The 16130-nt window shown below is 43.9% G+C and overlaps 1 protein-coding gene across 4 annotated transcripts in view; it reads right to left on the reverse strand.

Moving 5' to 3' along the window:
* CWF19L2 (CWF19 like cell cycle control factor 2) overlaps nt 1–16130 on the reverse strand; it is a 664038-nt gene that overhangs the window by 478129 nt on the left and 169779 nt on the right. For all 4 annotated transcript variants that reach the window (XM_029602446.1, XM_029602444.1, XM_029602447.1 and 1 more), the window contains exon 9: nt 1919–2649. In XM_029602446.1, the coding sequence (XP_029458306.1) occupies nt 1919–2649 (731 nt within the window). The remainder of the gene's footprint in view (nt 1–1918; nt 2650–16130) is intronic.

The following is a 16130-nucleotide window of genomic DNA, read 5'->3' on the forward strand; positions in this document are numbered from 1 at the left end:
AAATGCTTTCTGATCTTTTGGTAGACCCTTTACATCTGGTATATCAAGCTTTGGTAGATAAAGGGGTAAATCCTCTACATACCAATCTGGCACATATTACAGTTAAAACTAAACAAACACCAGGATCAACAACACTAATCAATCAAAAAGCTGAGACTTTAAATGATATCAATATACATCTCTCCAAAAGGGTGTCAGCAAGCCGGTTAACCAGTGTAAGACCACCTCAAAGGTGATTGCCCGGTCTACTCAATCATCCACTCCTTAGGAAAGGTGTTACATGTGTGACACATTGTTTCAAATACTTTTGAAGGGAAGGTTAGAATAATTTTCTGTTAGGTCTAAGTGATTTGTTTTCATTTGTATTTGTGATTATACTTCAATAAAGAACTATAGCTATAAACAACATTGTATTTTGTTTAATCCCATAAGTGCTTCTGCCCCACTCCTTTTGGAGTGTTTTATATTTATATTCACATGTCAAGTAGAAAGAACTACATGGCACTCAATTTAAAAAGCAACTCAGAAATAACCAACACATTTGTATCTTGCAATGTAACATTCATTCAATGTGTTAACATAAAGAACTGAAGGGGAGAAATACCTTGTAACAAATTGTGGCCATAACTCTGAATACATCAACAAATTAATACATACTCAGTATGTTAACACAAAAGGCAGAGAAACTGAAGACAGATGTTCCTCTTAGGTATATTATTACAATGTCTCAAGTGCAGTGTTACAATATTACATACATTCTCAATTTGTCGACAATAAGAACTAAAAGAAATATTCTCTTGGGTAAGCTGTTACAATGTCCCATTCATAATCAATGTGTTCCTCTAGTAAACTGTTGCAATATCCCGATAAGGCCCTTGTTTCACCAAACTGGCTTCCTCAGGGGAAAAGAACGGTTAAACTGGACACCCAAAATGGCTTATCAAGCTTCCCCCATGCCGCAGCAGGGGAAACCTAAAGATCTACCTGAGATTAGAGAGCCTGTAGGCTTAGTAAACCACTTGGAATTAAACACTATCTGTAATAGATATACAAATTATGCTCACAGTACTTAATACAACGTCCTTGCGATCGAAATTCTGTTAGAAGAAAGATGAATTCATTAGTAGAAAAAAAAAACAATGCTGAGACTTCTTGTGCTTTGATAAATCCCCTCTACTTAAAACATTAGTCTTCAAAGAGTGAATTTAAATGCGTTCACAAAGCAAAACAAGCGTGCTCACCCAAGACGCCTTCCTCCCGTAGTTTATCGGCTCCTAGTTCTTTCTACTTGACATGTGAATATTTTGTCTGATACATATATATGATTAAAGGATTTTTGCAATAAATTGATTTTTTATTTTATAATATATAACCTTTTTTTGGGGAAATTAAGTGCTTTTGCCCCACTCTTTTTAGAGTGTATTTTTTCTTTTACATATTAAGCACTGGTTAGTGATATATATTGCCTGATCTTTTTGGTTTGTGTGTGTGTGTATATATATATATATATATATATATATATATATATATATACACACATATATATCCCCAAGACAAAAATAAAAATAAAAATGTAAAACTAAAGATTAGAGAGAGAGAGAAACCTTTGTTTTCAATTTTATTTTTCCTGGGAATTTATCAGTGTTTATTATATTGATCAAAAATGGAAGAAAATCAGTGTGGGGGGGGGGAATAAAAAGACATTCCCAGGAAAACTAAAAATTAAGCTCCACAGATTACAGATATACATGGCAAGATACAGTAGGTTTCTAATGGTAGTTTGTGTGATGAACTTGTCCCAGGTTTTATTCCTTGTACTCAATCTTATTAAGATTTGTTTCTAACACAAACCAATATAAATTATTAGTTCTATTTTCCCTATAGTTTCATAACAAACAATATATAAAATACAAGATACCTGGAAGACGATGATTTGTCTATCAATAGTTCTCTCTTATCAGGAACATCGCTGAAATGTTCTCCCTCTGGATTATAAATTTCATCTTTTGCAGTTTCTTCCATTCTGACAGTCACTTCTGGAGCAACTTGGGAATTCTTGGTTAGCTCTTCATTTTCATTTTCTTCTTTGGTTAGTGCTTTGCACCACGATGGAGCATTGTCACTGTCATTCTGGGGTTTTCGGAAACCACTGCTCAAAAGACTTCGTGACGAAGATGAACTCCTCTGCAGTTCAGAGTTTTTATCTCTGCTTCCATAGGTTGTATCATCATCAGAGGGCTTCAAAAACTTATACTTAAAACTGCAGTGAGACAGTATTTTCTCCCGACTTTTTGGATTAGACCCTTCCAATGCAGGTATGGAGGAATTCTTTCTTGGCTTCAATTTAGAACCAGCATTTTCATATTCTCGGCCAACATCTCCTAATCTGTCTCTATGATATTCTCTGTGTTCATCCTGAGATACTTTATTATACTTTTGCTTAGAAAAGTCTTTAGAGAAATCATTTCTATCACTCTTATCATGCTGGTCTTTGTCCACATTTTGGTCTCTCTTTAATTCTTTACCAGGCCCTGTATCTGAATAATTTAATTTTTTCCATCTTTCTTTTCTAGCTTCATTTTCCTTTGCATAGTAAACAGATGAAGCTTTCTCAGCTGCCTCCATTTTACTCTGGAATATCGTCACAGACTGCAAAGAAAAAAATATGTAAAATGTTAAAAAAAAAAAAAAAAATGTAGCAACAGAATGGTGAAATTAGATCTTACCTGCTAATTTTCCTTTCCTTGAGTCCTGCCAGACCAGTCCAGACAAGTGGGCTTTGTCCCTTCTACCAGCAGATGGAGGCAGAGGGCAAGTTCTTTGACCTGATGTTCTCTCTATATATAACCTGGTGCAGCAGGGAAGGCATCAGTAGTCTGTTTTCTAAGCTGAAGCATGAAGACCCCCCTCAGATAGCCAGAGAAAACTTGAGTTATGCAAAAAAAATAAAATAAACAATCTAGCATAACAAAAAGAATTTGAGCTATGATTCTGCTTTTCTCTCTCTCGGACAACTTTCTGTGTGCCTTAGAGAGTCTGTTTTCCATACACCTTCTTATGTGCATACATATACACAAAACATTTCTACCTTGTTTTGTTTTTCTTTTTAGGGGGGTTCTGGACTAGCCTGGCAGGACTCAAGGAAAGGAAAATTAGCAAGTAAGATCTGATTTCACCGTCCTTATCATCCATGGCAGATCAGCCCAGACCTGTGGGATGTACTATCATGGGTGGCAGCACCCTAGAGTTGCTTCTAGGAGCCCCATAGCAAATGCTGTATCCTTATTTTCTTGAAAATTCAGCCTATAATGCTTCAAGAATGAATGCAACGCCTCCATGGCTGCTCTACAGATATCTGCAGGTGTTACCACCATGTACTCTGTCCAGTATGCTGCCTGTGCTCTCATGGAGTGTGCTCTCAGTTCTTCTGAGACTTGCTTCCATTTTACTATATAAGCTGTGAGTATTGCTTCCTTAATTCAGTGAGCAACAGATATTTTGGAAGCCACTTCACCTTTGTGGGATCCTACAAACTGCACAAAAAGTCAGTCCAACTTTCTGCATTCATTGGTTACCTCTAAGTACTTTAAAAATATGTTCCGAGCATCCAGTAATCTGACCTCTTTCTTACTGCCTATACAGTCTCTTGATCTGAACCCCAGTAAAGAAATAACTTGCTTCAGTTGGAAATCTGATACTACATTTGGCAAAAAGGAGGGTACTGGTCAATTGTGACCTTCTCCCTGGAGAAAGAGATACAGATCTATGCATGATAATGCTTGCAGGTCCAAGATTCTTCTTGTTGAGTCAACTGCTACTTTGAATGCTATTTTTAGTGTAAGGTCTTAAACTGAGGCCTTCTTGAGAGGTTCAAATATTGCCTGTATCAGTGCCCTTAGGACATATTTAAGCTCCCATGGTGATACCTGTGGCCTCCTAGGCAGACATCTGTTTTGCTCCTTTCAAAAAATGAACCACTTCTAAATGTGTCACCAGAAAGGAACCACTGACCACTGACCATGTATCAGGCTACTGTTGTTACTTGGATTTTTAGGGAGTTTACCTCTCAGCCTTTTTCTAATTTGCCCTGTAGAAACTGCAAAATCTTTGTCATGTCTGCCTTGTGCAGCCTTATAGTCCACTAGGTGCATCATCTTTCAAGATCTTCCAGATTCTTATGTAAATGAATGAAGCAGAGTTTTTCCTGGCTTTTTGCAGTGTTGACATGACTTATGCTGAGTATCCTCTCCTGAATAGTTTCTTCCTCCCAAGAGCCAAGCCATAAGAGAGAATGGATTCAGATTCTCCATAATTACTGGACCCTGCCTTAGCAGGCCTGCTGCTTGGCTGAACTTCAGCAGTTCCTCTACACCAGGCCTGACAGGTCTGCATAACATGGCATCTCGACCATTCTGGTGCAACCAGTATCATTTCCCCAGGATGGTTTGCGATCATTGTTACCACCCTGCCTATCATTTGGCCAGGACGAGAATACATACAAAAGTATCTAATAAAGCCATACCTGTAATAGCGCATCTATTACACTGGACCTCAAAATTTCCCTTCTACTGAAGAACTGTTTTGCCTTGGAGTTTCTGTGCATCACAATCTGATCCCACTGAGGACAACCCCATTTGGCTCTTTTTGATTGAAGTTCCTATCTGTTAGATCCCATCTCCTGGGTCTAGTATCTGAGAGCTTAAAAAATGTGGGAGATTATATGTGCCCACTCTATGGGGTGTGGCGAGGTCCAGTAGATGTTCTCTGTCCAATCCATCAACAATCCTGATTCCCTTAGGACTTGTCTGCTCTGCTTGCCCTCCCGCTTGTTCACTTACACTACCACAGTGGCACTGTCTTACTGGCTTCCTCTCTACTAGCTGCTGGAAGTTTAGCAATGCTTCTCTGCTTGTTCTTGTCTCCAGAGCATTTATTGCAGACGATTTCTCCTCTTGGGACCACAGGCATTGCACTTCTGCCCTTCACAGTGCGCTCCTCATGATATTTTGCTGGTATCCATTGTTACTATGACCCAGTGGGGGGGTGGCTCTAAATTGATCCCTTTTTCTAATATTGGCTTTGACCAACCACCAGTTCCAGCACTTCCTGACTCGAGCTGTGAATGATAAGGTTTTCTGATATTCTTCACCTTGTGGGTGAAAGTCAAAATATTTTCTTGTAGTGGGTACTAATGGGCTCTTGTAGTAAGAGCCACCTCAATGGTTGCCACCATCTAGCTAAGGGACTATAGATATGTCCAGGCTATAGGATCCTGCGTTATCAATATTATTCTAACTTGCTGACAAAGCTTGTCTATCCTATGGATTTTTATAAATACTTTATCCTAGGCTGTGTTGAATTGGGCCCTTAGGTGTATCAACAACTAGGCCAGCTATAGACAGCTCCAGTCAACACTCAGCCTGGTCCTTCCAGTACCTATAAAACTCTGCGCATTGCTAGGATACCTTCTTGAAAGGAACTGGACAAGCCAGTTTTTCAAATATGGTTGGCTTCTGATCTCTTCCTTAAGTAGGAAGGCTACCAATACCAACGATGACCTTCATAAAGGTTCTGAATGCCATTGCCAGCCCCAAAAGGCACTGGGTTGAACTGGAAATGTTTTCTCATTGTGAATCTTAGAAAGTGATAATGCTCCTGTCCAATGGGAATATGAAGAACAGCTTCTGACAAATCCTGCAAGGATAGGAACTCCCCTTTCCTTACTGCTATTACTGTTCTAAATAATTTGTTGAATCCTTTGAGATCAAATACTGGCCAGAATGTATTTTATATAAATCATTTCAATGGGTGTGTGAAACAGAGGCATCGCAGTGGGCTATGGAAGAGTTTACAAATAAGTTAAATAAAAGTAGTGAAAACTGGCATTGAAATTATTTATATAAAATAGTAAATAGTTTGATGGGAAATAGTAAATGATATGAAACATTGTGCTCAATGATGATGAAGGTTGAAGCCCACTGCGGGCAAGAGCCTGGAGATTGGACAGAGAAAGCACCTTAGTATCTGATACTAATTCCCAAAATTTAAAAATTTAAATTAAAAAACATTAAAAAATTTAAAAAATGATAAGAACATGCCATACTGGGTCAGACCAAGGGTCCATCAAGCCCAGCATCCTGTTTCCAACAGGGGCCAATCCAGGCCATAAGAACCTGGCAAGTACCCAAAACCTAAGTCTATTCCATGCTACTGTTGCTAGTAATAGCAGTGGCTATTTTCTAAGTCAACTTAATTAATAGCAGGTAATGGACTTCTCCTCCAAGAACTTATCCAATCCTTTTTTAAACACAGCTACACTAACTGTGAAGTATTTATCTCATGAGTGGAGGGATTAGTATTCTTTTTTATTTGCCATTCCCTTCCTAATAATTCCTAACATTCTTTTTACTTTTTTGACCATTGCAGCACACTTAACCAACGATTTCAATATATTATCTACTGACACCTAGATCTTTTTCCTGCGTGGTAACACCTAATATGGAACCTAACACGGTATAACCGGAGCACGGGTTATATTCCTTATTATGCATCATCTTGCATTTGTCCACATTAAATTTCATCTGCCATTTGGATGCCCAATCTTCCAGTCTCACAAGGACTTCCTGCAATTTATCACAATCCACTTGTGATTTAACTACTCTGAATAATTTTGTATCTGCATATTTGATCACCTTACTCGTCAAATCCCTTTCCAAATCATTTATAAATATAATGAAAAGCACTGGTCCAAGTACAGATACCTGAGGCACTCCTTTGTTTACCTTTATCCACCGAGAAATCTGACCATTTAATCCTACTCTGTTTCCTATCTTTTAACCAGTTTGCAATCCATGAAAGGACATCACATCCTACCCCATGACTTTTTTGTTTTCTTAGAAGCCTCTCATGAGAGACTTTGTCAAACACTTTCTGAAAATCCAAATACACTACATCAATTGGTTCATCTTTATCCACGTTTATTAACCTCTTCAATAAAACTAGCAGATTTGTGACGCAAGACTTCCATTATGTAAATCCCTGCTGGCTGTGTTCCATTAAGCCATGCCTTTCTATATGATCTGGGTTTTTATACTTTGGAACAGTTTCCGCTTTTTTCCCGCACTGAAGTCAGGCTCACCGGTCTATAGTTTCCCTGGAGCCCTTTTTAAATATCAGGGTTACAATGGTTACTCTCCAACCTTCAGGTGCCATGGAAGATTTTAATGATAGGTTACAAATTTGTATTAATAAATCTGAAATTTCAATTTTGAATTCTTTCAGAACCCTTGGGTGTATACCATCTGGTCCAGGAGTTTTGCTACTCTTTAGTTTATCAATCTGGCCTACTACATCTTCCAGGTTCACCATGATTTGTTTCAGTTCATCCAAATCATCACCCTTGAAAAGAGTCTCAGGAACCAGTATCTCCCCAACATCCTCATTAGGAAACATGGAAGCAAAGAATGAATTTAGTTTTTCTGCTATGACACTGTTGCGTCCTGTCTTCGCCGGCTTTGCCCCACTTGTTGCACCCCTATCTCGGCTCCTTCCGCTTGCCTGGGCAAGATGGCTACCGCAGCGTCGTCAAGCCGACCTCTCTGGCGTCCCCGGAATGGCTATGGTGCAGCCGTACGCCATTGCTCCTCCCAGGTACCTGCTAGGGTGCGCGCAACCCACATCTAAGTACGCCCAGTGGCGCGAACCTCGAGGGTGTTCCCTCATCTGACTTCACGCCAATCTGGGTATATCTACTTCTCAAGATTGCTAGCTCATTGAGTTGGCAAAGGCTCGAATAGACTTGTACTGTTCCTGTCTGCACTACTCTGCCGCTTCTCTGCTGCCTGCAGGAAGCTTTCCTTCTGCCCTTCGGGGTTTTACTACTAACTTGGGTACCCGCTCCTCGGGGGTCCTCTGTTCTATTTTCAGGTGCCATTCAGGGAACAGGTACTCGCTCCTCGAGAGCCTGCTCTCCCTGCCTCAGTGCCTGTACCTACGACAACTATCTGGTGGAATCGCATCCATAACAGCTAACACCGAGTGAGTACTCTAATCTCTCATCAGTCTCATCCACAGTAACTCTTTGCTGCAGAACCTCCTGATGTCATCTAGGAGAGAAGGGCTCCGTCTGTCGAGGTCCCTGAGACTACAACTCACCACTGCCACCTGGTGGTTACTTCAAGCTGTATAATAAAAGCGTTCAATTCTGGTGTTTTGTGTATAAGAGTCTAGCCTAGTGCTGTGGCTCCTCACGGGGCTCCTCCCCGTGGGCGTGGTCATCTCCACAGCTCCCAAGGATCCACTAAAACACATGTAATAACAGACACTCTTAGCTCCTTCACTGGCTTTGCTAATTCTTCGCCAAAGAGGAGATCTCCTCTGAAGCTTAACCTACTTAATTTTACTTTAGAGACTGAGACTGCAGCCCAATTCCTCAGCCATAGTAAACTTCTTGACATCACTGTCAATGTTACTTTTTGGGTGAGACTCAAATCAAGTCATACATGGTATCTGCTAAGAATGCCACTCATAGTTCCAAGAGTACATTATCATTGTCTGGAACTTGTGGAACCTCTAAGCCTGTGGCTGCTTGGCCCTACTGTACCAAACATATCATGGCTCATGCCACATATTTGCCACAAATTGCTGCTTGCAATTCCAGACTTGCCACATCAAATATTTTCATCATAGTCTCCATTTTATGATCCTGCAGAGTCCTTGATGCCGATCTGCCTTCCTCTAGGATTGTACTCTTTGTCACAGCTGACATGGCTTCACACACCTTAGGTATCTTAAATTGCTTTTCTCTTTTTTGAACAGGGTACAATATTAATGACTGCCTCCGGAGAGTTCCACTCAGCTATAATTATATACAAGATAGCAGGGCAAACCAGAAATGCCCTTGCTGATTTCTTTGTGCCTATCAGGAGCCAATTGCCCCTGGGTACTTCTTTAATTGACACAGCCTCGAGGGAAACCCATGAGGCTGCGTCAGCATCTGGCAAACACACCCTGTAGCGAGAGAGACTGGAGCTTCACCTTTACCGGTCACCTCCCCCGCATGTTAGGTCTTTGGGTTCTGGCAGCTGGCAGGACTTAGGCAGGTCTCTAGGGTGGTGACGATAACTAAAGTCCAAAGGCACACTGTTGCACCGGAGGTGGACCCTTGGGCCGAGGTGGGGTTGACACAACCCGTAAGTAGGGACCTATGGGTCCCCACCATCGGCAGGCGGAGTGGGCTGATGGACAGAGGCCAGCTGGAGCTTCACCAATACCAGCCCTCTATCCCTGCGGGTTGAGCCTTTGGGTGCCGGGACCGGCTGGACTTAGGTAGACCTCTGTATGTAGTCGATGTAGAGATTGGGTTTAGCCCAGAGACAGCAGGTGAGAGATGGTACAGTCTTACACTGGACAAGGTAGTGTCCTGGAGACTCGGGCGCCAAAGGAACGGAGGCAGACGGGGGGCGCCCGAGCAAGAGCAGGCCGAAGCCTGAATAGACCAAGTCCAGGAAGTAAGCTGGAGAGGTGTCAAGGAACAGGCTTGAGTCAGGGCTGGCGGCAATCCAGAGGCAGTGGCTAGCGAGGCTGAGGTCTGATCACGGAGATAGTCAAGCATAATCAAAACGAAGCAAATGTCTGGGTCTGGAGATAGGCAATAGCGTAGTAAGGCGAAGCAGAGGTCTGAGTCTGGAGATAGGCAATAGTGTAGTCAGGCGAAGCAGAGGTCTGGGCTTGGAGAGAGTCAATGGCGCGGTCAGGCGAAGCAGGGTCAAAGTCTGTGTAGGCAATCTGAGGTATGGAACAAGACAGGAACAAGGAGACAGGAACCAGGAACAAACGAGGAACGGGAACGCAGGAGTGAGACGAATCTCTAGGAGGCAACGAGTACTCGACCAGCGAGAAGACCTGTTGCAAAGGCAAAGGTAGGGAGCGGAGCCTGCGCTTAAATACCGAAGCTCCACTGATGTCATCATCCGGGTTCGCAGCTAGGTTCCCACCGCGGTCCCTACTTAAACATCAGTGATGCACGCGCGTGTGCCTAGGGAGGGGCATGGCACCGAGAAGCAGCATCTCTCCGCGGGCCACGTGGAGAGGCCCAACGAGAAGCAATGGACGTGGTAACTGGACCAGGAATGCCAGGGACTGCTGCTGGGCCGGAGGCACCAGGGGAGGCCAGAGGATGGAGATGACTGTCCACTGCCGCCAGCAAGGAGGAACCAGGAGCTGGAGTCATTGTAGAAAGGTGAGGGGGCCGTGCCGCGGGTCTGCCGCGGACTGCACACGTAACACACACTGGGCAGGCATCAGACTAATGGAGTAAGGGACAGACCAAGGTCGGAGTAGGCAGCTAGCAAGAATGGTCAGGTCTAGCCTGGGATCAAGTCCAGGTGGCAAGCAATCAAGTCAGGTCCAAGCAAGAGGTCAACATCCGAAGAGTCAAGCCAAGGGTGGATGAGACCACACTGAAGACACTGAACAAGATGAAAAGGACAAGCGAGCCTGGATGAGGTGGACTGGGCAAGGAAGGCTGGAGAAGACAAAGCTGGACAAGACAAGGCAAGGCACAGGAACCAGAAACGCAGACAGGAATCAGGAATCAACATGCAGGAGTAGCACACACTATTTCAGGAGTAGAAGACCCATTGCTGAGGCGTCAGGTGCTCCACAGGAGGAGCCTTTTATCTGAAGGAGCAGGTGATGTCATCATGGGGTACCTATGCCGCTTTCTTGTCACAGGCCCTTTAAACATCCGGGTGTCAGGTACACGCACGTGCCTAAGAGAAGCCAGGGACAGCATGGCAGTGTCCCACACTACTAGTCAGACAGTCAGCACTGGCAGCGACTGGCCATGAAGAGCCGGCAGCGGAGCTGGTGTCAGCACAGAGATGTCTGGGTTAAGTGCTGTGACTCACAGAACCGACCCATGAGCCACGAATCTTAACAGGCATCATCTACAACTTCTTTACTGACTCTTATTTATACAGATGAGGTTATGAAGATTAAGGGGATATATAATGTGAAAAAAGGAGGTTGAAGTAGGATAACACTGTACAAATATTTAAGAAAACCAGACATATAATTATGCAAAAACCTATTCAAGAAAGATGGAAATAATAGGACCAGGTTAAAATAAATGTAATTTAAAATGAAAAATATGATTTGCTTTTCCACTGTATCTAATTGAATTAACTTCTTTACAGGTTTTAATCATGAAGTAGACATTCTTAGGTGCTAACAATGTCTGAGGATATAGGAATATAAACAAAGCAAAAATAGTATCCAAGATGTTAAAAAAAAAATTTCATGGGAAGAGCATGTTTCAAAGTGATTTATACAAGTAAAACCCATTTATTTATGCTAATTGGCTGTCTGAAAAATGCCCACTCTCAATATAGCCAAAAGTTTGCAAGTTATTCTATCTAGTGGTTACAAAACCCAAATGATGGTTTTTATTCATCCACCATGTTTGAGATGCTCTTGATCAGTCAGTTGGCCACATGGGAGAACACATGCACTCTCAGGCTCTGCAGATATAATGCAATGACTGCCAGGCACTTGGTGAATATATATGGTGCTGACTCCAGGCCAAAATGCAAGATACAGTACTGCAAGTACTGTGACCTTACCAAAAATCTGAGATTTTTCCTCTCAGTGGGATGTATCATTATATTGGTGTAAGCCTCCTTGAGGTCCAAAGAACACATCCAGACTTCCTGTCTTAGAAGTAGAATAGTGGAAAAAGGAAGCATCTACAAATTTTTCTTTTTCAGTACAAGTTCAACTTCTATATGTCTAGGACAGGTCTGAAGCATATGGAGTAAAATCTTCTTCTCCCCTGCAGTGGGACCGGTTGGACCCTAGGGGCATGCAATATCAATAGATCCTGGAAAAATGTTGGCCAGAATATCCTTATGTGCAAACAATTTGAAGAAGCTTCCAAAGGGAATAATTCCCAACTATCCTTGATGATACAGTTAATGGCAGAAAAAGACCAACTGACACATCCATTCTGACCAGTCATCTCTGTCCACAATGCAAGAAAGTATTCCAGCTGCCAGCTGTAGAAGCTTGACCACTTGCAGGACAATATAGCTTCATCAGTCAACTTTAGTTTGTTTCCTCAGAAGGATTCTACCATCCTGGATAGATGACCACACAAGATATTCCCTTCCTCCTATACCTATCAATCATGCCTTATCATCAGAGAGCTATAAATAACCAGCATTCTAGGACAACATGGCATTGCTAGACATTACCCAGCCACCACCAACTCACACTGAGCAAGTGGGGAATATAAAGCCAATAAATGGAAATGGAATGGAACCTGCCAGTATCAACATTGTTGTTTCCTAGGAAGTCATAGCCTGAGGGTATCAACTTGACTAGTCCATAGCTTGCAATAAAGCAAAGTTGCCTACCTATAACAGGTGTTCTCCTAGGACAGCAGGTTGTTAGTCCTCACACATGGGTGACATCATCGGATGGAGCCCAGCATGGAAAACTTATGTCAAAGCTTTTGGACTTTGATTATGAACACTGAGCATGCCCAGCATGCCCTATTCCACCATTCCACACGGGGTCACTCTTCAGTGTCGTAACATAGAATTATGAAAAGTTTTAAAAAGATAAGAGAAACCCAACTTCGCGGGGTGACGGATGGGTTTCATGAGAGCTAACATCCTGCTGTCCTAGGAGAACATCTGTTACAGGTAAGCAACTCTGCTTTCTCCTAGGACAAGCAGGATGGTAGTTCTCACACATGGGTGAATCCCTAGCTACAGGCTGCTCCCCAACAGAAAAGGGGGACCAACAGGTACCAACCAGGTGCTAAAGGGCAAAACAACCACAGTGCTGTTGGTAACAGAGGGAAAGACAGACTGAACCCAAACAATGGGCCCTAGGCAGGAAGAATTGGTTTCAACCCCTCAAAGAGATTCCGAAGGACAGACTGGCCGAACTTACTATCACGTTGGACATCCCTATCCAGACAGCAGTGAGATGCGAATGTGTGGAGAGAACTCCACGTCACAGTCCTGCAAATCTCCTCCATGGGAACTGCTCGCAAGTGGACCACTGATGTTGCCATGGCTCTAACAGAATGAGCCTTGACATGACCCCCTAAGATGCAGTCAGCCTGGGCATAACAGAAGGAGATGCAGTCCGCTAGCCAATTGGATAGTGTCTGTTTGGCAACAGCAACTCCCAATCTATTCCTGTCAAAAGAAATACAAAGTTGAGAGGACTGTCTATGGGCTTCTGTCTGCTCCAGATAGAAAGCTAAGGCTCTCTTGCAATCCAAACTGTGCAGAGCTCATTCGCCTTAATGTGAATGGGGCCTAGGAAAAATGCTGGCAGGATGATTGACTGGTTAAGATGGAAATCCATCACCACCTTAGATAGGAACTTAGGGTGCATAAGCAAGACCAACCTATCATCATAAAATTTGGTATAAGGTGGATAAGTCACTAAGGCCTGGAGCTCACTGATCCTGTGCGCTGAAGTGACGCCACCAAAATTATGACCTTCCAGGTCAGGTACTTCAGGTCAAAGGAGCGCAGCGGCTCAATAGGAATTTCATCAGCTGAGCTAACACCACGTTGGGGTCCCAAGACAGAGCGGGAGGCCTTAGGGGAGGCTTCAGTTGAAGCAGGCTCCACATGAAGCATACAGCTATCGGCTGTACAGAGATGGGCACACCATCTACACCTCGGTGATGTGCGCCAATTGCACTGAGATGAACTTTAATGGAGTTAGTCATTAAGCCAGCCTCCGATAGGTGATGGAGGTAGTCAAGCAGTTTTTGTGTGAGGCAGAAGAACAGATCTAGGGCCTTCTGCTCACACCACATGGAAAACCACCTCCACTTCAGTCCATAGGACTTTCTAGTAGAAGGCTTTCTGGAAGCCACCAGGACCTGAGACACAACCTCAGAAAGATCGAGCAGCTGCAGAATTAACCTCTCAACATCCAGGCTGTGAGCGACAGGACCTGGAGGTTGGGATGCCACAGCCTGCCCTGATCTTGCGTGATGAGATCTGGGGAAGTTCCCAGACTGATCTGTCTCCGGATGGACAGCTCCTGAAGGAGTGGAAACCAGATCTGTCTCGGCCAATGAGGGGCTATGAGAATATTAGTCCCTCGGTCCTTGCGAAGCTGCAAGAGAATCTTCATGATTAGAGGAATCTGAGGATACGCCTACAGACAACCCCTGCCCCAATGTTGGGCAAAGGCATCTGGGGCTGGTTTGCCATCTGACGTGTACAGGGCACAGAACTGAGTCACTTGCCTGTTGCATGGGGACACGAACAAGTCCACCTCTGGGTTTCCCCAGAGGCAGAAGATCCGGTTCGCTACCCTTCCTGGTCCAGAGACCACTCGTGAGATCTGAAGGCATGACTCAATCTGTCCGCTATCACATTCTCCATTCTGGCCAGATACATGGCCCTGAATACCATCCCCTGGGACAGGCCATAGGACCTGTCTGAACCGCTTCCCGACACAGCAGGTATGAGCCTATGCCTCCCTGCTTGTTGACATACCACATCGCAACTTGACTGTCTGTCTGTATCAGGACAATTTTGATGGACAGCCGATCTCTGAAAGCCCATTGTGCGTACCTGATCGCCCGGAGCTCCAGGAAGTTGATCTGACACCGTGCTTCCTGGGTGCACCACAGCCCTGTGTGCAGAGCTCTTCTACTTCAGCTCCCCACCCCAAGGTGGACGCATCCATAGTTAGAACAATTTGGATGGGAGGGGGGATTATGGAAAGATATTCCCCATTCCAAATTCAAGAGAACCCACCACCAGGACAAAGAGTCCCGGGAAGATGGAGTGACTCTGAAACGAGCCCAGAGGCTCTGCATGGCCTGGTGCCACTGCGACCTCAGGAACCATTGGGTTCTGCACATGTGTAAGTGTGCCAAGGGAGTAAAATGGGTGGTTGCGGCCATGTGGCCCAACAGCCTCAACATGTGCTGAGATGAAACCTTCTAGCTCTGTTGAATTACCGCCGCTATGGACACCAAGCTGACTGCCCTGGAACGTGGCAGGAAGGCTCTTACCTGAGCCATATCTAGCAGGGCTCCAATGAAGTCCAATCGAGGAGACAGGCTGAGATGGGACTTTCGGTAGTTGATGAAAAATCCTAGTGCCTCCAACACCCAGATGGTCAAGCGCCCCTATCTGAGAGGTGCTCTTGACCAGACAATCACCCAAGAATGGGAAAACATGCACTCCCAGTCTGCGGAGATGCACCCCCACCAAGGCCAAACATTTTGTGAAGACACGTGGCGGCTGATGCTAGCCTGAAAGGCAACACTCTGTATTGGAAGTACTGTTTTCCCACCATAAATCTGAGATGCTTCCTGTGACCTAGGAAGATCTTGATGTGAGTGTATGCATCCTTTAAATCGAGGAGGCATAGCCAGTCCCCTTTTTGCAGGAGGGGAATCAGGATGCCCAAGGAAACCATCTTGAACTTTTCTTTTTTGAGAAATTTGTTCAAGGCCCTCAGGTCTAGGATAGGATGGAGTCCCCCCTGTTCTCTTTGGAATCAGAATGTACTGGGAGTATAATCCCTGCCCTCTTTGCATTGGTGGAACTGGTTTGACCACTCTGGCCGTTAAGAGAACAGAGAGCTCCCATAACAGTGCCTCCTAATGAATTACTGGCCCCCAAAATGGGCAATGGGGGCAATTTGGCGGGACACCCATTAGGTTTAATTGGTACCTTTGATGGACAATGGACAGAACCCACTGGTCCAAGGTTATACTGGGCCACCGATCCACAAAGAACCGTAGTTTGAGGGGGTCCAGCGTCTCGGGTACAGGTGGCTAGCTTATGCTCTCTACGATCCAGTCAAAACCCCGTCCCAAGATTTGGCTAGATTTCTGGCTTTATTTATTTAAAAGATTTATATACCGTTGTTCGTGTTTACATCACAATGGTTTACAAAGAACAAATTACATCAGAGATATAGATCAGAAATATACATCGTAGAATATAAAATTATACATTATTACTCTTAAAATATGATAAAAGTAGCTTAGGAAGAAAATATTCATGTCAGGAAAAAAGGGGACAAGTTTTCTGGACTCTTGATGTTAATATCCTTTCTTAAGATCATCTGAG

Source organism: Rhinatrema bivittatum, chromosome 5 (assembly GCF_901001135.1).
Source record: "Rhinatrema bivittatum chromosome 5, aRhiBiv1.1, whole genome shotgun sequence".
Classification (NCBI taxonomy): Eukaryota; Metazoa; Chordata; class Amphibia; order Gymnophiona; family Rhinatrematidae; genus Rhinatrema; species Rhinatrema bivittatum.